Source organism: Coffea arabica, chromosome 2c, assembly GCF_036785885.1.
Source record: "Coffea arabica cultivar ET-39 chromosome 2c, Coffea Arabica ET-39 HiFi, whole genome shotgun sequence".
NCBI lineage: Eukaryota > Viridiplantae > Streptophyta > Magnoliopsida > Gentianales > Rubiaceae > Coffea > Coffea arabica.
In genome coordinates, this window is record NC_092312.1 from 2,128,558 (window position 1) to 2,150,938 (window position 22,381).

The window sequence follows — 22,381 nt, forward strand, 5'->3', positions numbered from 1 at the left end:
TTTCAAAAATAAAAATAGTTTTTTTTTTATTTTTATGAAAAAGGTAGTAATCCAAACAAATTGTCCGTTATTAAGGTTTGATGGGGTGAAAAGTCAAATCTTGCCTCCCACCAATTGTCATAATAGATGGTTCTTCTGAAAAATTTCGACGAGTGCGTAATATACTTATTTGATTTGGTGGTGGTTCAGTCCTTACTTGTCTCGCCCAGCTGGATCTCTCCTTAGATAAATTAGGATAAAGTAAAATATAGATAAAATAACGTTGATGAATGACAGAAAAGAAAAACAGAATGCCCGTTATTCACTCAAGGCAGAAGTTCCCTTCTTTTCTGATTCTGCGTTATCAACTAGCGGAGAACATGAAAATTCCAGTTGTAATTTGCTAATACCATTTCGTTTTGGAGGCAAAGGGCCGTATAACCAGCGCTTTCTGTTTAAAATGGGGGAAATGAATCAGTTAGAGGAAGGTGGCATACGGAAAAACGCAACTCAGATGTTTTGTTTTTCGACAGACCCCAAAAAAATAAAAAAAAAAAATTGTGAACGTTAAGTACTCTTGATCCAACTAATTCCTTTGGCATTTTGGTTTTGGTAATTGCCTCACTTGGTTGCAGTAGAATTAGAGAAGTAAAAACTTGACAATCTCTACTACTCGGTACTTCCACTCTCCAGTCTCTCTTCACTCTTGCTTGACCCATTCATTCACATTCACCTGCTGCGCTTCCTCCGCTCCGCCGTCGTCCTGCAGCTCTCTGTTCATTTTTTTTGTTAAAAAAAAAAATCTTCAGCTAAATTAGTAGGGGGGAAAAAAAATCACTCCATAGGTATGGAGAGGGCGCCGTTGCTGAGCGGAAGCTATTACGATGGAGGAGAAGAGCTGGTGGGGCCAGACGGCGAATACCGGCAGGCGAGAGGGCTGAAGGAATGGTGGTACGTTTTCCGGATCGAAACGGTGAAGCTGTGGGCATTAGGGCTGCCCATAGCGTTGAACATCATCTGCCAGTATGGGATGAATGCGGCGACCACAATGTACGTTGGACACCTGGGAGACGTGGAGCTCTCCGCTATCTCTATTTCCCTCTCCGTCATCTCTACCTTCTCTTTCGGCTTCTTGGTTAGCTGCTCAGCTTAGCTCCCTTCGCACCACTCCCACACACACACACACACACACTCTCTCTCTCTCTCTCTGCCCGTCAGTTGTAGAACTACTACAGGTGTCACCGAATTTGCATGTAGTACTACTACTTCTTAGATGTCTGTATACAGTATTCGTACGGGCACGTGTGTGTGTATCGGCAAGGCTCCTTTTTCGAGTTGTTTTAGTCAGGCACTAGTTGCTGGCAACCAAATCTAAGGATTTCTGTTGCGCAGGAGTGCCCAGTTTGATCGTCTTGTTTGTCTTTTGCGAAAATATGACTTAATATGCATTTCTAAAGGAAAAAAAAATGCATTTCCAAAAAAAAAAGAGAAGCATTTCTAAAGTTGTTCCTCGGGGGGAAGCGAGAGCGGCTCAAATTGTTGTACTTTATCCACTTGATGCATTTCTCCTTTTCTTCTTTTTTTTTCGATTTAATTTTGCTTATTTTTTCTTCCATACCCATATTCTTGTTGCATTCCTGTACATTTTCAGAGGAAATTGACTTTTATTTACCTTCTCAAGTTTTTTTTGGAAAAAATTACCCTACCACATCCACAAATCGACGAGCTGCACAGAGTAATTTGAGCTTTGTGAGTAGTAGTACTTCAGCGACAAATTAAGGGCGTGCCCCGTTCTCAGATTCTTATTTTTTTTTTTAGTATTTAATCAAAAAAAAAATAAAACAGGGAGTGAGAGAGAGAGAGAGAGAGAGAGTCCAAGGCAGCACCATTTATTGTGTTTGTAATTCTTGATAAATAGCAGATATGTATGTAATTCTTGATAGATAGTTTGTCTCATCAAATCCATACAAATTTACTCGTAGCTTGGGATGGGGAGTGCTTTAGAGACGCTATGCGGTCAAGCATTCGGTGCCAGGCAAGTTCATATGCTCGGTGTTTACATGCAGCGGTCCATGATTATTCTGTTTGTCACCTCTGTCATCCTTTTGCCGCTCTACATATTTGCTACCCCACTCCTCAAGCTCCTTGGACAGCAGGAACAGATCGCAGATCCTGCAGGAAAATATTCCATCCTCATTATCCCTCAGCTATTTTCCCTGGTTGTTACTTTCCCAACCCAAAAATTTCTTCAAGCCCAAAGCAACGTGGCTATCACAGCATACATTGGATTAGTTGCTTTGCTCCTTCATGTTCTTTTGCTCTGGCTTTTCATCTATGTGCTTGGCTGGGGAATCACTGGAGCAGCCGTGGCATTTGACATTTCAAACTGGGCTATTGCAATTGCTCAATTCTTTTACGTCATCGGTTGGTGTAAAGATGGGTGGAAGGGATGGTCAATTTCCGCATTCAGGGACATATGGTCATTTGTTAGGCTCTCTCTTGCTTCAGCAGTTATGCTTTGTCTGGAGATCTGGTACATGATGAGTATCAACATCCTCACAGGTCACCTTCATAATGCCGTGCTTGCAGTTGGTTCCCTAAGCATTTGGTGAGTTTTAACAAGCATTCTAGATGGTGCATACATATTAATTAGTTGATGTTCCAGCAGATTCTGCAACGAACTGCTTTAGCAGCCTGTTCATGATTATCCTATATGGGTGGCTCTGTCATTGAACTAACTTCTCTGATCCTCCTTTACTTTTGGCAATTTTAACGTCTTATCTGATGTTTTACCTAATTTTATTTCTTTATCTTTCAGCATGAGCCTCAATGGAATTGAAGCCATGATATTCATTGGAGTAAATGCTGCAATAAGGTAACATGGCACACGTTACTCTAGATTTTTCCATTTCTAAATATCTTTTGTAGAACTGGCAGATATTCAAGACGAGCTTATGATTTACAGTACGTATTCAGCCTTTCTTTTACGAGGTCGCATTGTCCCTTCGTTGTTCAAAGTCAATCTTGAGAATTGCTATTCTTTTTCTCTCAGCTTCTTGAAGAATCTCCATGACAGTACTCTCATGTCAAACTGTTCTATTTATCGTAATCAGATGTCTAGGACCGTATTTGGTTTTTGGCGAATTGGACTTGTATGTGTAATGTGTCTGCGGTCTTTTGCTGGGTAGTTTTGTGTGGCCTTTTTACTGGGCGGTTTTGAGCGGTGGTAGCTGGAGGATGCTAGGGTCCAATACATCTGTTGCTTTTAGTACCCAAATTGTGTTTTCGCATTTCACCTTCAGGTAGATTTCAGTGCAAATCTGATGTCATGTCATGGACAGAGCTGCATAGATCACCTTACAGACAGTTTTGTTTGCTTCCTTCTTCCTTTTCATTTGCAGTGTTCGAGTCTCGAATGAGCTTGGGCTTGGACATCCAAGAGCAGCCAAGTATTCAGTGTATGTTACAGTCTCTCAGTCCCTCCTGATAGGGATTATTTCCATGGTGGTTGTTCTCCTGGCCAGAAATCACTTTGCTATAATTTTCACAAATAGCACGGATATGCAAAAAGCTGTTGCCAACCTTGCTGGCCTTCTTTCAATAACAATGGTTCTCAACAGCGTTCAGCCAGTGATATCAGGTATTTCGTTAATTTGGATCACTATACTCCCATCCATACTTGTGCATCAGTTTTCTATCATACTCCTTGCCCTGTCTTCGACACCATCATTGAGCAAAGAATATTATAATCTTCTGCAGGCGTTGCAGTCGGAGGAGGATGGCAAGCTTTGGTGGCTTATATCAATTTAGGTTGTTATTATGTATTTGGGCTTCCTCTAGGATTCGTTCTTGGGTATGTGGCGAATCTAGGAGTTAAGGTACATAAATTTCAAATCTCTGATTAAAAATGCCAGTAAAAAAATTTCTATCTTGGCAACATTCTATTGTTCAAGTACCTTCTTAACAGTCCCTAGTGGCAACTGTGGTAGCTTTTCCAATGACGATGATTGCAGGGTATCTGGGGGGGAATGATAGCTGGAATTGGCCTGCAGACATTGCTGCTTTTAGTAGTACTTTACAAGACCAACTGGAACGACGAGGTAAAGGAAATGGCAGCACCTCACAATTAATAGCGCCACACTTCAGAAGGAGATTCACTCCAAATTTCTATGCTAGATCCACTTTATTGCACCAACCTTGCTCATATAAAGTTCAAAAACTGTACTTTCAGGTTGACCAGACATCAAAGCGCATGCGGGAATGGGGAGGCCAAGGCGTTGACAGTGAAAAATTGCAGAATAATCAACCTCCATTTGGAAACGGTCAGACTTGAATGAGGGCTCTCTTATTTTCAAATAGAAGGATTGATAACAACGCCATCATCTCGAGCGTGCTCTTCCGCCCTTTCCTGAACGGCAAACATGCACGCATAATCTCGCCGTTTTCAGCAAAAGTTAGCGAACCCTAAGATTGTAAGAGAGCCGTTTGACATTATATTAGATTTAAAAAAATTACTCTACCGATGACATTTTTTGTATTAGAATAAAATTACAGACATTATTTCAGAATATAATTTGCAAACAATTAATTACAACCGCCCATATACCAGAATGGTGCTGCCTAACAGCCCAAATCATAAAACCACAGAGAAGCGTATAAACTTTCATCACCATCAAACCGCTCAAAATGGGTTCTTACCCAACAAAAACAATGGAGCTTGTCCGCCCACCTATTTCATGTCGTCTAAATGCTCTTCGACACACACCATTAACTTACGATGGACAAGTGACCATAGGAATTCGTTCCATCAGCTGAACGTACAAATAACGCTAACCCAAGTCGAAGTGCAGCCTAGTTAGAGAAGAGTAATGCACAACTTGAACTCAAGGTAATATAATTGAATTTGAGTTCAACTTCAATTACTCGAACTAGAATTTAATTAAATCTAGTCAAGTATAATTAAATTTAATCAAGTCTATTTGAATATAATCTAACTCACCTAATAAAACATATGATTTTAAATAAAAAATATAATTGACATTTCACAATAATAAATATAAAAAAAAAACAAAAAACATATATTAAAAAATGCTCTATTAAGCTTCGAGAATTTGAGAGCTCGAGAATTTGAAACTGGAGATCAACCCGTGAGCTCAAATGAGTAGCTAACGAGTTCAATCAATGTGAGCTATAGACTCTAAACTAAAGTACGTGAATTTACTGTACAGTAGATGATGCTCATCTACTGACGGACTAGATGATCAAAAAGGAAAATAGCATCCGGTAGATAATTTTGCATGAATAGTCCAAAGACATATGCCCCAACACAAGAACCAAAACGCAACTAATTAAGTAGATTAATATAACTAATGAGCATGTAGCAAAATATATATGACAAAGCCCCTCCTACAATTACAGGAGTGTCAAACAAGATCATCCAATAACACTAAAACACAATAGATTTTGAGTAGAAAAAAGCCCCTAGGCAGCAGCAGCTTTTTGTTTTGTTGGAACTCGGTAAGCACCAACAACACAAGCATGGTCTCGCTCAAATGGTTCTAGTGTAACTTGCTCAATAGGCTTAAATTGGTCGGCTTTCAGCTTCTTCACTTCTTGGGCAAATACAGCCTCGGCAGGAGCAGTTGAATCAATACAGTTTGCCTGTACATTTTAAGAATTGTCAGTCCTGATGATCTCTATTTTGCAGAAGGAAATTTCAAATTACCGGGAAGAAAGGAAAGAGAGTTAGTTTCTGTTTGCACAGAATTACAAATATCTGAAAGCAAAATATTGAGCACCATCAGGTAATATAGATAGACAAATATCCAAAGTATGATGGGATTGGCAATAATCCATACTAATTTTTTGCTCTAATGATGTCTCACTTCGAAAATAAACAGCAGTATACTACAAACCTTGATGGAAATCATGAAATGGCCTCCAGCTTTCAGGAAGTAAGATGCATTTAGTGCCAAAATTCTTGCCTGCAAATAAAGAAATTAGCAAAACTGCAGAGTAGTGAACAGCAAGACCAAAGGTTGGGAACAATACAATGCCAAGGAATGCAAAGAACAATTATATTGTAGGCTAACCAACACTTGTACTTAAGGGCAATAGTAATATTGTAGGCTTTACTTAAATAAAAAGATAAAAGCACTTGTCACCCTACAGCAAATCTTTACTGGTTTTGGAAGAAATGTTTAATAGTACAGGGGATAGGAATTATGAAAACTTCCAAAGACGTCTTTGTCAAACAAAAAAGAAAGCTTATATAAAAAAAACAAGTATATTTTCAGTAGTACATAAGCATCAGAAACTCGGCTTGTGCATCATCCATGATGTCTTGAAGGGGAATCCGAGTAACTCATCATCGGCTGATAGTATATCAAAACAAATAACAAATCTGAAAGAACAGATCATGGGAACCAAATCCCCAGACATGAAGAGATTGAAGAGCAAGAGCTAAGAAAATTCAGAATAGTATTTATAATCAAAAAAACTCTAGGATGCCCATGTTTGAGGTCTGCATGTGCTCCATAGAAATGGTCCCAAAACACATTCGACACAATCCGGCATGCAAAAACAAATTCATTTTTGTTTTAAATCTAAAAGAGGTGAAATATTAAAAACATGTACGTTAACATAAAGAGGTGACAAAACATCAACTAACAAGCCAATAACCTGATCAGGTTGAGCAACATCAGAAAATATCACATCAACCATTCCTACAAGCATTCTGTATTTTGCTGGATGTCTAGCATCCTCGATGATGGGTATTACATTCGTTCGCTTTTTCGCCATGTTCACCAAATCCCTGCCACTCCTGTGGGAAAATTCCACAGCATACACCATTCCCTCCTAACAGGTTGAGGAAGAAAAAGAAATCCAATAAGTGCAACCAAGACATAATTCCGAACATATGCTTTTGGTGACAACAGCTACTTACAGGGCCAACGACATCAGAGACGTGAGATACTGTGGTTCCTGAAGCAGCTCCAAGGTAGAGTACACGGGCACCAGGTTTCTTTATGTCAAAAAATTATGATAAAAGCTCAGAAACATTGAAACTCAACCCTCAGACAGATATGATATCTCTAGCTAATTGTAAAAACTGGAACTGATAATAACACCACTTAGTGCAGACTTACAATCCAGATGTCGTCAACTCCACCAAGGATGGCCGCAGCCAACTTCGAACGGAATGGATTCCATATTCTGTATTCGACTTTTGACCCATCTTCGTTCTGATAAGAAAGGCAATCCGTCAACCAGTTGTACTGATTACACCAGCCTACTTTACGAATCAATAAACACTCACAACTTTGCCAATCTCAACAAATCAATCAGTTCTTCCAAGCGGATAGGAAAATGACAAATGTATAAGAAGTTTTCAATCCTAGGGCACGCATACTAAGCAATCAATACGGCACAAAATACTAGCTTCGCAAGCATCATAGTAACTATAAAAGCAGAACATGAAAGAGACTGGTCAATAAATTGATCAATGCTAACAACTAAATTACATCTGTCCGTGACACCAATTGTAACAAAACAAAAGGTGGGCGGGGTGAAGAGAAAAAGGAAACGGCGGCCCATCATTTACCTGAACAGAGATTCTCTTCTCATTGTAGACAGCTTCACCAGGGACCATATTCTTGGTCACAAGAGCATCTTCTTTACCTTTGGCTATAAATACTCCCGCATGCCTGTGAGGCTCCACCACCACTCTACTCCCTCCCTTCATCCCTCCTCCGCGACCCCTGCCGGCGCCTCTTCCGCCTCCTCTTCCGCCGCCACCTCTTCCTGCACCGCGCTTCATCGCGCTGCCACCTCTCCCACCAAATCCCCCTCTACCACCACCTCTCCCTCCTCCTCTCCCTCCATCGCCGCCTCGACCACCCCTGAATCCACCACCGCCACCACGCCCTGTAAAAGCAAAATAAATCAAAAAAGCACGAACATAACACTCATTCGAATTTATGGAATCAGATAAACATACCTCCTCTAGCAACCATGGCTGCGGTTAATGTTTTTTGAGTATTTAGGTTAGGGTTTTAAGGTTAGGCTACCAAGACCTTTTTTTCCCGAGTGTTTTAGGGTTTTGAGATAATTTATAGGGGTCGGCCGTGGGTTCGACGGGGAGAGGTTTTGAAAGCCCTAAGTTAGGGTTTAGGGATAATTTCAGAAATCTCCATTGAGGTTTCTAACAATTTCACTGCCCTCCCCTGAATTTTTAGCAATATCACTTACCTCCCCTATAAGTCATTTGGGGTCCAATTCTCACCTCATGGATGGTCAAACAACTTTACTATCCTTATAATTTAGGAAATATTACGTATTTATATGGAGAGAAACAATTTAGCCACCTTGTACTAAATTAACCATGATTTTGAATATAAAAAAAATTAAAAATCTTAAATACCAAAATTTTATAATGATAATTGTTAAAATTTTAAAACTTTTTTCTATATTTTAGTAGTTCTTGTAATTTCTTTCTCCTAAAAAAATATTAAAATTCCTATTTAAATATTATTATTCCATAAAATTTTCATTAAAATAACAAGATGAACATAAAAATACACAAAAAGAAAGTAAAGGATTAAAATATATTTACAATTATATTTTTTTTAAGTTATGGATAAAATATAACTACATATAATTTAGTCTTTCCTTTATTTTCCAAAATATTTAGTGTTTTTTTTTCTTTTCTTTGTATAAGTAATCCAAACAAGATAGTTAGAAAAAAAAATTTTGCTTTGATTTATTTATTTTTTCATTAAAACCATACCCTTTTATTAATCTAAACGTTGCTTGATAGTTTTTTTTTTAATTACAAATGATGGAAATTTCTTGTTAATCATGTGAAATAATGGACCCCGTAAGTTAAAGAAATAATTCAAAAAAAAACATATTGTAGCATATTCTATATTTTTTTACCATTTGCCATCTATTGTGATTTTTTTTTTTGTTAAAAAGGCCATACTTTGTCTTGTTTAATTCCATTCCAAAATCTTTCATATTCTGATACTAACAGCTAGTTTGGATGGTTAGGTTAGAAAAGAAAAAATAGGAAATGTTAAGTTATAAAAGAAAAAGAAAAGAAAGGAAGAGAAGATATTTCAATATTGTTTGCGAGATATGGTAGAAAAAATAATGATTTTGGATATATATATGTGTGTGTGTGTGTGTCAATAAAATTTTATTCAATACACATTTGAGAATAAAATTGACATTTAGGAAAATCTTATTAGGCATTCTTAGCTTTTTCCAATACTTTCTGCCCGTATTTGGGCGGAAAAACTTTGGTAACCATAAGAGTAGGAATTTATCCGTCCAAAAGAAAAAGTGTATTTTCTATTACATTTTTTTCTTTTCTCATCAAATCACAACTCCTAAACTAGTTATAAAAATTTAGAAATTTTTGCATAAATCTTGATTCCAAATTAACAAGTTTTCCTCTCCAATATTTTGATTTTGCTATTTTATATAGTACTATGAAAAATAGTCATTGTTACTAAATTCTATTACACTCATGCTAGAGTTTGGTCTTTATTGTCTATTTTTAACTAATGCTTTCTTTTGATAACCAACTAGTAATAAGTTAAGGGGTATTTTTGATATAAAATATTCTTCTTACTCTTCAAATTAATTTTTACTATTGATTTATTTTAAATTGAGCTGATTTGTTTCAAAAACATTAGTTTTAAGAGAGGTTAATAATATTTTGAAAATCTCAAGGAAGGGCAATGTAACTATCGTAAACCTCAGGAGAGTTTCTGAAATTATCCCTAGGGCTTATAGAAATTTGAGCGACTTTCCTTTTGGGGATAATTTCATAAACCTCCCCTGAGGTTTCTGACATTTACACTTACCTTTCCTGAGGTTTCTGATATTTACACTTACCTCCCCTGTAGTTTGAACAATTACACTGACCTCCCCTGAGGTTACTAATCCTTTACAAATTCAGTCCAAATGATTAAAATATTATTTTAGAGAGTGAAATTAGAATTTTGTACCTGATTTGTCCTTTGTGCCACATGTCCAATGAATGACAAAGTATTACAAATTAATTAACACTTAATAAACTTTAACGAGCGTAGTTTATAGGCAAATACGTATTGCCTATTTAAAGTACTAGCTCTTTACATGAATTTTATTTTCAAACATTTACTTTATCACAAATATTTATTCTCAAATACAGATTTGTATTTACTCTCAAATATTTAATTTTTGTTAAATACAAAATCTACCAGTTTTTCTTCCATAAAAATATTAATATAACATTTTTTCAATTTCAGTTACAAATATTTATGTATTTAACGTAAATTAAACGATTCAGAATAAAATACTCACAAAGAGCTAATACTTTACTCATGTAATGGATGAAAGCCATAAAAAATTAACATTTTATAGGCCATTTCTTTTTTTTTTTTAATTTTAATTTATATTAAATAGATAACCTACGATTTTCTTTTCACAAGAATATTATTGTAACACCTTTTAAATTTTAATTACAAATATTGATATATTTATTGTAAATTAAATATTTAAAAACAAAATACCTGTAAAGAGTCGGTACTTTAAAAAAGTAATGCGTATTTACTTATAAATTACCTGATGTATTTGCCTAAAAAAGTTAAATACCTGGCGTATTTGCCATTTGTTGAATTAGACGTTCATTCATCAATGATTGAATCGTCCATTGGAATGTCATCGTTGATTGGAAGATGATTATTTGGGAACACGATCATTTCATTATCTTTGTCTCCCCAATAGTTCGTCCGTGTTCTAACTCTCTTGAGTGGCATTAAATGCATTGCAAAAACTAGTGGGGGATCTAGTGACTGAGTTGTACCTTGCGGTGGTGGAAAAATAAACGTGAAAGCACAATTTTTACATGATTTTCACAAAGTGAAGTACTATCGTGTTATGGTTTTTCTGAAATAAAAACATGCAAAAAATGTAAAATTTATACCTTTAAGTGAGATGCAGAGTAGTAAATGATCATTTCTTCTTCTTGTTTCTCGTAAAGAGCCTAAGTTGCATGTGATTGTTGAATCCTTAATACTCCCTCGTCTCATTTGATAATAGTTCTGTTCCTTTTTTCACACAGTTTAAAAAAAAAGTAGTTAACTTTATTGGAAAAGTAAATTTAGATTGCTATTTTTCTAAAATACCCTCACATTAAATATGGTAAAATTTTATGGAAACTTGAATTGATGGTAAAAAAAGAATCAACTCTCATTAAATAGGGTAGGTTTATAGTAACAACTACTTACATTGAATAAGGGTATTTTAGGAAAATTAAAATACAACTACATTCTTCAATTGGAAAAAAGTTGACTACAATTTGGAACACATGAAAAAGAAATACAGGACTATCAAAGTGCTATCAAAGTGAGACGGAGGGAGTAGTAATGTTCAAGCAAAATCTATTGTGCAAAAATAAAAGGAATATTTGTCAAATACATGTCAAGCTCTTAAGAAGATTACAGTCCTTCTGGAAGACATGGAAGTAGATACAGATTAGTGGGAAGCTTTTATCTAAAAAACTAGAGACTAGAGAAGCATTTTGAAAATTGGTTGGCGTAGAAGTGGGTTTTTGTGGGAGGAATGACTCGGTCGAGTGTTGAAGGTTCGTTGGGTTGGTTTGAGCCCAAAACCCACTTTGGACAGATTTTTTTTTTTTTTTTTTAAAAGGAAAGGAAAGGAAAGAATATTCCAAACCTGTCCTGGATAAGCCGTGTTCACAACGCGTGGTAAAAGTATTCCAAACCTGTCCTGGATAAGCCTTCTCCCCAGCACTGGCCCCCCACATTCCTTCTCCCCTAATCCATCTCTAATGGTCAATTTCTCATGAAAATGGCTAAAAGCAACGTCCACGATCTTTTGCTGCCTCCAAGCCAAGCCAAGAGGCCTAAATCAACGGGAACGGTGAAGGACCGGCCTGCACGTCCCCGACTCTTCTTCCTTACTAAAGTCATCCATTATGCTACTACACTGTACAATAATTATATATAATTATTCTCCTGCAGTTTCGTTTGTCCCCCGGCTCCCCTCCCCCCCCTAGTGGAGGACCCATTCACCCTTTTATCCTTCATTTCTGCCTCATCTTCAATCTAATCAACAAACATTCCCAGGGACAACCTTGTAATTTCAGCGTCCCACTCTGGCACTCTCGAATTTTATATGGTGGCGTCAAAAATTGAGACATTAAAATAATAAAATCATTTCTTTCCAAAGGGGCTGGGGGGAGTGGGACTGGGGAGGGGGTGTTATCACACCCGATTACGACCTATAAATAAATGCGCCGGTCCCAAGCCCCAAGCCTCTCGTCATTAAGAGGTTTCGTTCACATTTCCCTCTCTCCGGTCTCCGTCCCTAAAAACCCCCCCACAGAAAGGAAAAAAAAAAAAAAAATTCCAATGGGTTCCCGGTACGAGGTTGAGGTCGCGATTACCTCCGCTAAGGATTTGAAGAACGTCAACTGGCGTCACGGTCCCCTCAAGCCTTACGCCGTCGTCTGGGTCGACCCTAAGGCCAAATGCTCCACCCGGGTCGACGACGAGGGCGACACCTCTCCCTACTGGGAGGAAACCCTAGTCATCCCTTTTGATTCCCCCATCGAGGACTCCACCCTCCTTATCGACGTCGTCCACGCCAAGGCCGCCGAGGACACCAAGCCCCTCATCGGTTCCGCTCGTCTCCGTCTCATCGACGTCGTCGATGAGGCCGGCTTGGGCCGCCGGGTCGAGCGCAAGCTCGAGCTTAAGCGACCCTCCGGCCGTCCACATGGCAAGTTGCAAGTCCAAGTCAGCGTGCGGGAGCCGCCTCGCTACCGTGCCCCCGACCCCTACTATGCACCTCCTTATGGGGTCCCACAACCGGGTTCCAGAGATTATGCGGCTCCCCAGCCATATGGTAATCCCCCCTATGGGGCCCCACCAGCAAGCGCTTATGCGGCGCCACCTGCAGGATACCCCTACAGTGCACCACCGGCTGCTCCCCCTCCCTCCTACGGTCAGCCAAGTTACGGGCAGCCGGCTTACGGGCAGCCCAGTTACGGGCAGCCAGTTTATGGGGAGGAGAAGAAGAAGAGTAAGTTTGGTGGGATGGGGACGGGATTGGCTGTGGGTGCGGTTGCAGGGGCTCTAGGTGGACTGGCATTGTTCGAGGGTATTGATTATGCTAAGGATAAGATCGCCGACGATGCTGCTGAGAAGGTGGAGGAGGATATCGGCTACGATGATGATGATGGTGGTGACTGGTGATCGCCGGAATTTGATCGAATTGTTTCTGAATCAATATACATATATTTCAGAAAATGGGGTGGTGGCCGGTGGGGGATGATTTTTAGGCTGGCTTTGGGCCTTGTACTTACATTTGACTTTGGTCTGGCATTTTCATGGCCTGACATCCTTGTTAATTGTCGTCAAGTTAGGAGCTTGCAAAAATAAAGAGACATATTATATCGTTCTGTTTCATTTGACCAAAAAAAAGGGTGTGTTCCGTTTCTGTTTATTGGGCAGTCTTTTTGAGAACTTCCCGAACAAAAAGTCCGCCCAAGTATTCTGAAACTCAGGCCCAAAAATGAAAAGAGTATAAAGGAAAGTAAACGAAAATAATAACGAACAGCCCAAAGCATTATAGTTTTCAAAATGACATTAAGGAAGGAAGAAAAGAAGTACAATGAATCAAGATGGCAAGCAATACACTAGTATGAAGTCACACTGATGTTTTCAATTACAAACAAAATTGAGTGAGAAATACTCTTTTGAATCGAATTGAGTTGTAACGGAAATTGGCACTCCTTAAGATATATTTCAAGTGTCGTATTTTATTAGAAAATGTAAACAAATGCAAAAGATGGTAGTTAAAATTAAATAGAAAAAGTATATAAATAGAATAAAAGGTAATAATTGTTAGTATGTAGATATACGCGACAGATTAGATTAATTATATATGTGTTAACAAATTGTAAATGTGTTAACGAGTGTTTAATGGCATTTGTAATAATTTTTTCATTTGAATGAGATACCAAGTAAAAGTCGAATCAAGAAATTCTCTGTAAGTATGACCGAATTACTCAGTATAATCTATTCTAATCTAGTTTAAGGGAAGAGAGAGCCGAGGCGATTTTTCGTTGAAGGAAACCACAATTAAATGGCAATGTTGGAGGTCAAGGTTCAACGGTCTTGATGGTACTAACAGCCCTTGAACTCCCGTTCCCACCGAGACTCGCGATACTAACAGCTTAAGAGGCTGTTGGCATAACCTTTATGGTCCATTGTATGATCAACACGCACAAACTCATATTTGCTATTAAACAATTCATTCCAAATCCCCGTTAACCCAACTGGTGATAAATCTCATTCACCTGAGACGAAATTTTTATTATCATGAATGCCATTATTATCTTCAAACAATTCTTCAATAACGATGAAACCCGCATCATTGGGATATAAAACAAACCTAATCAAAACTTGACTCTTATTAAACTTCCAGAAATTGACTAGGAAACTGAAATGCTTGGCTTATTTTCCAGCATTATTAAGAGGAAAAAGAAAATCACATGTCCGTTAAAATTTTGAACAGATGTAGTATTTGTCTTGAAACTCCATCAATCAATCATATGCATTACATGGTGGCTAATTGGAGTGGAAAAAAGTTTTCGAGACTTCCACGCTCCGGTTTTCTCATCATTCTCATCATTATGAAAACGGCTCTGAATCTCGTCATCCTTGATTGAGTAGAAGTTTCATTAGTTTCCTCTGAGACTTAAAGAAACAAGCAAGCATGCATCCCTTCCCTTGCAATTCAAGGCTTCCGAAATTGCCGTTGTTTGCAAGCAAAACTCATGGACGAAACATCCTCTACTACATAGTACATATACGGGCTAGCTTCAAATGGGTTTTTCCGGTTCCTCCTTGGCCAAATCAGAAGCGAGCTTTGGTAGGTGGAAATGTTCATCTCCAGGCATCATAAACTCTGCCTGTCAAAATTCTCTACTACTAATATTTTTTTTTTCTCAAGTGTCTTCTACTTTCTAGCTAATCATACTGCATCTTGTTTATTAACATCAAATTTAGGTTTGTTATTCCTTCCTTTACTCCCTTGTCACGAAATTCTTTTCACCAAAGTTGGAGGAACGTCCTTCCCTTTCAAGCCTTCTTTTAATGAATGCTTTATGCAGGGAATATCAAGAACCGTGATCCACAAAGCAGGATGCCCATCAGAATCTGTCGAGGCATAAGACAGCTGTTCACGCGCACTGGTACGGTTTTTGTTTTTCTTCTTATTTTTACCCTCTCTTTTTCTGTATGGGGGGTGAAAAAAGAACCTCCTAGTATATTTTGGCCAGGAAATAGGACCATTAGCGTCGAAAATGTGAATAGGGAAGAAGAGAACCTCTAATTTCTTTAAAATAAAAAAAAAAAGAAGCAATTACCGAAGCACCAATGGGTGGATGGATGGCACAGAAATTGCTTAGGCCCACTCTTGAGTTGGGAGCGTGGAGCTTGAAGGCAACGGATCATGATTCATGACACATTATTATTATTATTGTGATCGGCCTCGCTACTACCCCGCCGTGGACTGTAATGTCCTTTCAGACGGAGAAGCAGAACTTCGACAGTAAATATTTTTTGTGTGAATTATATTTTCCACGACCACGACGGCGTCCACGACCACGATGACAGTCGCCTTTAAGTAACATTTTAAGAATTGGCGTGTTTTGGAGACTTTTTTTTTTTTGGGGAGTAAGCAATAAATATTATTAGTGTGTTTGGATTGTAAGTTATTTGAAATATTTTTACTGTAACACTTTTTGTGATGTGATGTATGTGAGATAAAAAGGTAATTGAGAAGATAAAAAGGTGTATTAAAAATTGTAATGGTGATGTCAGCAAATATATTTGACCAAATAATTGGCTGTCCAAACACACTTTATATTAAACCTGTTTTATAACATTTTTATCCTTTAAGATAAGAAGAAGAAGAAAGTTTGCCTTTGTGGTGCCGACTTAAAATCGTTAAAACCCAAATCAACAGAGATTTCTAGCTAATCATGGGATTTTGGGGAAATGCAAGCAGTGAAAAGGAAAGAAGAAGAAAAGTTGGTTTTTCACCAAAAAGAAATCAAACATATTATTATGTTATTGGCTTTCAAGAATGAAGGAAATTGATGCAGGGAATGGAGTGGAAGGCCCGAACGTTTCGGAGTTGGATCTCCGGGAGGAATACGCCAACGCTTTCCGGACCGAGTCATTCAATGAGTTTTGGGAACGGGTCCTCGCACTGGGCAAAGGAAACTCTGCCGCCCATTCAACCTTGGGGTCCACCACGGCTTCTCGACTCCCGTCTTACCGGCTCTTCGTGGACCATCTCCTGGATCCTGATCAACCCACTGTCACCCGGATTCTGGACTTGACCCGTACCCGCGACCCACAAAGCCAAGCTCTTCTGTCCGATTACTTCTTCGAGACGGCTAATGCTTCCTTCTTGTGCAGTCATTTGCTCAGAGACGTGGATCAAACACGGATCAAATACAAGTCCTTGAAAAAAACACTCGATGCCCTTCCACCAATTGTTCAAATCTCACCTATTATCCCTTTACCCGTGTCATCCAACCACCACCGACTACTGGAATTCTTAAAATCGGTTAATCCATTCGTGCCATCCGCTTCGTCTCCTGATCGAATCCAAATGGTTCAAACCCATTGTTCCGACTTACTGAAACGGCTCGAGTCGAGTCGTGACAAGGCTCGAGTCAAACTCGATCTAATCGCTAAACTCGAGCGCGGCTCGGCGGTGTTCCTCGTGGTTCTAACGGCTTCACTGACCATAATTGCTGCAGCGCATGCTTTGGCTTTGCTGGTGGCCGCCCCGTGCTTGATAGCAACTTCGCTGGAGCTGGTTTCGGCAAAGAAGCTGGCTAGAGGGTCGGCTCAGCTGGATGCGGCCGCAAAGGGGACTTACATAGTGATGAGGGACTTGGACACGATAAGTCGGCTGGTGGGTCGGCTAAGTGATGAGCTGGATCACATGCACTCTGTAGTCCGGTTCTCGCTGGAGAGAGGAGACGATCGGCTTCAAGCCAGTGGGGAAGTGGCGCGCCAGCTGAAATTGAATGGCTTTACCGATCAGCTCGACGAGTTGGAGGAGCATTTGTACTTGTGTTTCATGACCATTAACAGAGCCAGAAACCTGGTGTTGAAAGAAATTCTGGATCCAGGCCACCCAACTTCCAATTCCGCCTCCGTCTCCAATTTATTGCCTAGACTAAATGATTCGCTCTAATGAATATTTTGCATGCACTGGAACTAGTAGTCTGTATTTTCAGATACTCAACATGCAGATATTGCAAAATAAATAATTTCCCTCTTCCTAGGTCCGTTTGAATTGCATTTTCCGTCATTTTTCATGAAAAAATTACTGTAGCGATTTGATGTATGTAAGGGAAAAAGGTAATAGGGAAATGTGATCACGGAAAATAACATAATTTTTCGATTGCATTTTCCGTCATTTTTCATGGAAAAATTACTGTACCGATTTGATGTATGTAAGGGAAAAAGGTAATAGGGAAATGTGATCACGGAAAATAACATAATTTTTCGACGAAAAATCGCAATCCAAACAAGGTATGTCCCCCCGCACATGTCCAAAATTTCTCTTCTTTCTTGATTTGTTAATTATATTATGATTTATATGCTCGTGTCTACATAAATTTCCTATGATATCCTCCCGGTTTTGGTCCCAAAGAATTTGGATTAGCTACTACACTTTTGTTTCCCACCCGACCCGACCGACCCCCTCTGGTTTTATTTCATGGTAAATGGGTTGAAATAGGGCAAAGCATTGGCAGATGTAGCCGGTCCTGCCTCAGCAGGGATTTTAGTTTGACCTTAATCCGAGGGAACGGTGTGTGTGTTGTGTACTCTGTAGTTACTGCTTAAAAAGTATACGTGGCAGTAAATAATGCCGGCAGATTTTTGCTTTCGTAATAACTCGATTCCTGTCATCACCGCGTGTCACGGCAATACCACAAGTTCTCTATAAAAATTCGTACAAATCGTTCATTAATACATAATTTATATCAGTAATAAAATTTGAACATACGATATCTTATGAAAAAATGATCCGTTCTTATTAATTGAATTAACTTATATTGGTAATGCCCGCGGGTGATTGAATTCATAGTTTGTTGAAGGTGACCTTTAACCAATAATCAGTCTTTCATTTGGATTGTCATTTTCCATTAAAACAAAAGATTAATCTTTTCTACACTGACACCGTGAGTATTGGATGAAGGACAAACATGCGAAATTTAAATTTGAAATTTAACTTTTGTGTACATTTCATGAATTTAGTAGTAATAATATATACACTGTCAGTGTATATAAGATTTACTTAAAAAAAATTAGAATATTCTCCTTACACATATTTCAATTATCGTTTCATTTCATTAAGCTGCATTGTCATTTTTTACAAAAATTCTAAAAATTAGCAATCCAAACAGATCCTACCCAAGCCTTGACGGTGCCACACTACTTAATTAATATACTCATTATTGCAAGTTGCAGCAACATTTATTCGTTCTGCGGACTGCCCATCTGTATGCATTACTTTCCAGTTTCCACACCACCTTCGGCCTTGTCCTTTAATGGTCAACTATCTTTATGGTCTGACATTTAATTTTTCTTCTTTATGATCTTTTTAGAAAAGCCCAAATTTTCTCAGTAACTGGTAGCCTCTTTGGTTGCTCAAAGCATTTTACATCCCAGCCCGACCTCCTAGCCACTAATATCTTTTGATTGTGAATTGCACTACTGTTATCCTTTAATGGCCAACATTCTTGTTAGGACTTGGGTCAACAAAATGCTTGGATTCTTTTCGAAGTCTTAAAAACTTTTGACCCTAATGACTTGTTTTGAAGCTAAATTTTTTGTCAAGTTTATCTGTTGTAAATTTTTTTAAAAATTTTAATTACAATAACTCCAAAAAAATTTTTAAAAATTTTAAACTATACACTTCAAAATATAAAAAAAATACTTAAAAAATTTTTAAAATTTTTTAAAAGTAAATTATAGTAAAATTTTAGACAAACATCCAAAAAACTTACCTTCCAAACGGAGAGTTAGCGAAATCTGTCTACTCTGCTTGGAAAGTTTTGAAGCTAGGATCCTTGCGAGGCTAAAATCTCCTGCAATTTTTGTTTGGAAAGCAATTATTCAAATGCTACATTTTCTATGATTATATTTTTTAAGTTACATATATTAAATCGTTATAATAATTTTTTTAATAAAAATTTCAGAAAAATGCAATCCAAACGTCAACTTAATGTTTATAAACTGATTTCATGTCCGCCCCTTTTGTCTAAGAAGCAATTTCATGAGTGTCGAACCAAAATTAAGGAGGGGGTTAAAAAAAAAATGAGATCAAGTTTCTTTGGTTGGTAAACCGGCTGAAGGTGTTTGTTCGATTTAAATGAGACCAAGTTTCTTTGGTTGGTAAACCCGTCTGAAGTTGTTTGTTCAATCGAAGCATGACTAGTTATAATAAATTGCATGGTGATTAATGAGAGGAAGTTGGGAACAGGCAGGCGATAAGATGTACTGTAGACAGTAGTATATCATATTATCATTTGCTTCTCCCCGGTAGGCTTGTTAAATTTAGTACCTCACTAAGCAGAAATACAGCAAAAATGGGTGAGAACCAGCATTTGCCTATGCCTCCCTCAACTTCCACCGAAAGGAACAGAAGCAGAAGGGGAACAATTAATGGGTCACAACCATACCCATCAAAGTCATAAATGCAGCCCAACCACACCACTCGTCCAAGGCTATCTATTCAGTGTATATATATATATATGTTACCTTTGCCACATTTTATACGAGCAAGAAGAGGAAAATCTTTAACACCTGCAAGTTCTTTGAGGTTTTCCTTAGCGATCAACAACAATGGCAGGTGAACTTTCGAAGGACGAGCAACATGGTCCCTTTGGAGATGTCAAAATCCTGGGCGCTAGCTACGTCAAGCCTAGAAAAGCACTAGGAAGGAACGAGTGCCAGTTGGTCACGTTTGATCTCCCATACTTGGCCTTCTACTACAACCAGAAGTTGTTGATCTACAAATTAGGGGATGGTGAATTTGACAAGGCAGTGGAAGAATTGAAAGAAAGCTTGAGCCTGGTGCTGGAGGACTTCTACCAACTGGCGGGAAAGTTGGGTAAAGATGAGGAAGGGGTGTTCAGGGTGGAGTATGGTGATGATATGAATGGTGTGGAGGTGGTGGTGGCGGAGGCACCGGAGACGGCTGTGGCTGATCTGACCGATGAAGAGGGCACCCTCGAGTTTAAGGAGCTGTTGCCTTACAACAACATCCTCAACTTGGAGGGGCTTCACCGGCCACTTTTGTCCCTGCAGGTTACGTTACCTGATTACCTCCATACTACTACTTAAATGCTTCTTAATACTAATAATCTCACCAACTTTAATATGCCTGTTACATCAACCATTCATTTTATGGCAGAAATTATATACATATATAAAAGGGGGAAAGAATTCAGCAGTTTGGGTTAATGTTCTCCAGTTTTGGTTTGAAGAAATGCTAATGCCGAAACGGAATTTCCCAATCCATATTTTATGATTCGCACGCCACAGCATAAGGAAATCGCATGCGCCATTTTCACTTGTTTTTTACGACGAATGTTGTAGGTAGCGGTGCTTGATAACTTTCATTCTCACACCTCTTCTTCCATGGAAGATTTAAGAAGCCTTGTTTGGATTATTGTCATTTTTATTTTCAAAAATTTTTATATTTTTATTAAACATATTTTTTTTAATTATCTTTTTATCTCGACGTTTTTCATTTTTAGTTAATTCGATACGCCTTTAGTTACATGGTTCACAAAACAACTTCTCAGTCTGACCAAATACAACCAATGGCAAGTATCAAGATATGTGGACCAAGGTTCGAAACTTCAATGAGTAGATAAATTTTGCGACTTAACAATTAGTTGTTGCTTGTTGATTTCCTTCAACCAAAAAAAAAAAAAAAAAGAAAGAAAAAGTTGTTATTGGTTGATTATGTGTAACAGCTGACCAAGCTCAAGGACGGACTATCCATGGGCTGCGCTTTCAATCATGCAGTACTGGACGGTACCTCCACTTGGCATTTCATGAGCTCCTGGGCCCAAATCTCCAGCGGAGCCAACTCCATCTCTATCCCACCCTTCCTGGACCGCCCCAAGGCCCGTAACACCAGAGTGAAGCTTAACCTCTCCAATCCTTCCGAAGCACCAGAGCACGCCAAGTCAGCGCCCAACGGTGGCGTCAACGAAGTTAAGCCCGGCCCACAATTCAGAGAAAAAGTCTTCAGGTTCTCCGCCTCAGCCATTGATCAGATCAAGGCCAAGGTCAATGCCGATGCCAACAGATCCGACGGCTCAAAACCATTCTCCACATTCCAGTCTCTTTCCACGCACGTGTGGCATGCGGTCACGCGTGCCCGCCAACTCAAGCCCGAGGATATCACCGTCTTCACAGTCTTCGTGGACTGCCGGAAAAGGGTGGACCCTCCTATGCCGGAGAGCTACTTCGGGAACCTCATTCAGGCCATCTTCACCGGGACGGCGGCGGGGTTGTTGCTGGCGAATCCACCCGAGTTTGGGGCTGCTCTAATACAAAAGGCCATCGAGAATCACAACTCCGAAGCCATCGATGCGCGCAACAAGGAGTGGGAGAGCAACCCCAAGTTATTCGAGTTCAAAGATGCCGGAGCGAACTGCGTCGCCGTGGGAAGCTCCCCACGCTTTAAGGTTTACGACGTGGATTTTGGGTTTGGAAGGCCGGAGACGGTGAGGAGCGGATGCAACAACAGGTTTGATGGGATGGTGTATCTGTATCCGGGAAAGAGTGGAGGTACAAGCATTGATGTGGAGATCAGCTTGGAGGGCAGTGCCCTGGAGAGGCTGGAGAAGGATAAGGATTTCCTCTTAGACTTTTAGAGGCTTGAATATTTATTTAGTTGTGCAAACTTAGACTACAAGTTTGTGTGATTTGATGATGGATTGGGAAAAGGTTAAAAAAAAAAAAAAAGGCTGCAGGTCTCCTGTTAAGTACCCTCAAGCCTTGTTTCCCTGGATTGTTTTGCGATTTTATGAGAATGGTTGTGGGATTATATAATTTGCTTGTGCTAGATGTTAACATCCATCTTCATGTTTTTACATACGGAGGAGAATTTCTGAATTGTTGCTTTCAAGTTTTAATCATACACGGGTGCATTTCGATTGTAAATTATTACGCCTTATTTACATACGTTACCTTACTTGTATCATCAATATATTTTTTAATTATTTTTTTATCTCACATACGTTATATCAAAAAAAAATTACAGTTTTTTT

General features: G+C 38.9%; 5 protein-coding genes and 1 non-coding gene across 9 annotated transcripts; 4 read left to right on the forward strand and 2 right to left on the reverse strand.

The window, feature by feature from the left end:
- Positions 1-259: 259 nt before the first annotated feature.
- LOC113724990 (protein DETOXIFICATION 35) lies at positions 260-4,575 on the forward strand. 3 transcript variants are annotated; one of them, XM_072073383.1, is made up of 8 exons: positions 277-1,114; positions 1,962-2,587; positions 2,798-2,854; positions 3,168-3,281; positions 3,381-3,619; positions 3,739-3,857; positions 3,993-4,079; positions 4,211-4,575. In XM_072073383.1, exons 1-8 carry the CDS (start codon positions 827-829, stop codon positions 4,310-4,312), a joined length of 1,632 nt encoding a protein of 543 aa, XP_071929484.1. In that variant the 5' UTR covers positions 277-826; the 3' UTR covers positions 4,313-4,575. The 3 variants fall into 3 exon arrangements, with proteins under 3 accessions (XP_071929485.1, XP_071929484.1, XP_027103726.1); XM_072073384.1 differs by lacking the exon at positions 4,211-4,575 and having other exon boundaries at positions 260-1,114; positions 3,969-4,079; XM_027247925.2 differs by lacking the exon at positions 3,168-3,281 and having other exon boundaries at positions 281-1,114.
- Positions 4,576-5,308: 733 nt separating this feature from the next.
- On the reverse strand, positions 5,309-8,135 carry LOC113724991 (rRNA 2'-O-methyltransferase fibrillarin 2-like). Its single transcript, XM_027247926.2, has 7 exons — positions 7,979-8,135; positions 7,583-7,905; positions 7,128-7,223; positions 6,926-7,003; positions 6,661-6,837; positions 5,895-5,963; positions 5,309-5,640 (listed from the first exon to the last, which is right to left on the reverse strand). Exons 1-7 carry the CDS (start codon positions 7,992-7,994, stop codon positions 5,461-5,463), a joined length of 939 nt encoding a protein of 312 aa, XP_027103727.1. The 5' UTR covers positions 7,995-8,135; the 3' UTR covers positions 5,309-5,460.
- On the reverse strand, positions 6,285-6,356 carry LOC113728306 (small nucleolar RNA snoR60). Its single transcript, XR_003458034.1, has one exon. It is a non-coding gene; the product is annotated as a small nucleolar RNA snoR60 (small nucleolar RNA).
- A 4,142-nt stretch (positions 8,136-12,277) lies between the features above and the next one.
- On the forward strand, positions 12,278-13,463 carry LOC113724992 (uncharacterized). The gene has a single exon (XM_027247927.2). The coding sequence runs from the start codon at positions 12,285-12,287 to the stop codon at positions 13,248-13,250; it is 966 nt and encodes a 321-aa protein (XP_027103728.2). The 5' UTR covers positions 12,278-12,284; the 3' UTR covers positions 13,251-13,463.
- A 1,373-nt stretch (positions 13,464-14,836) lies between these two features.
- On the forward strand, positions 14,837-17,371 carry LOC113724993 (UPF0496 protein At3g49070-like). 2 transcript variants are annotated; one of them, XM_027247928.2, is made up of 3 exons: positions 14,837-14,931; positions 15,173-15,253; positions 16,169-17,371. In XM_027247928.2, exons 1-3 carry the CDS (start codon positions 14,886-14,888, stop codon positions 17,275-17,277), a joined length of 1,236 nt encoding a protein of 411 aa, XP_027103729.1. In that variant the 5' UTR covers positions 14,837-14,885; the 3' UTR covers positions 17,278-17,371. The 2 variants fall into 2 exon arrangements, with proteins under 2 accessions (XP_027103729.1, XP_027103730.2); XM_027247929.2 differs by having other exon boundaries at positions 14,893-15,068.
- Positions 17,372-19,856: 2,485 nt separating this feature from the next.
- On the forward strand, positions 19,857-22,163 carry LOC113724994 (BAHD acyltransferase DCR-like). The gene is made up of 2 exons (XM_027247930.2): positions 19,857-20,402; positions 21,077-22,163. Exons 1-2 carry the CDS (start codon positions 19,938-19,940, stop codon positions 21,983-21,985), a joined length of 1,374 nt encoding a protein of 457 aa, XP_027103731.1. The 5' UTR covers positions 19,857-19,937; the 3' UTR covers positions 21,986-22,163.
- The last annotated feature ends 218 nt before the right edge of the window (positions 22,164-22,381 follow it).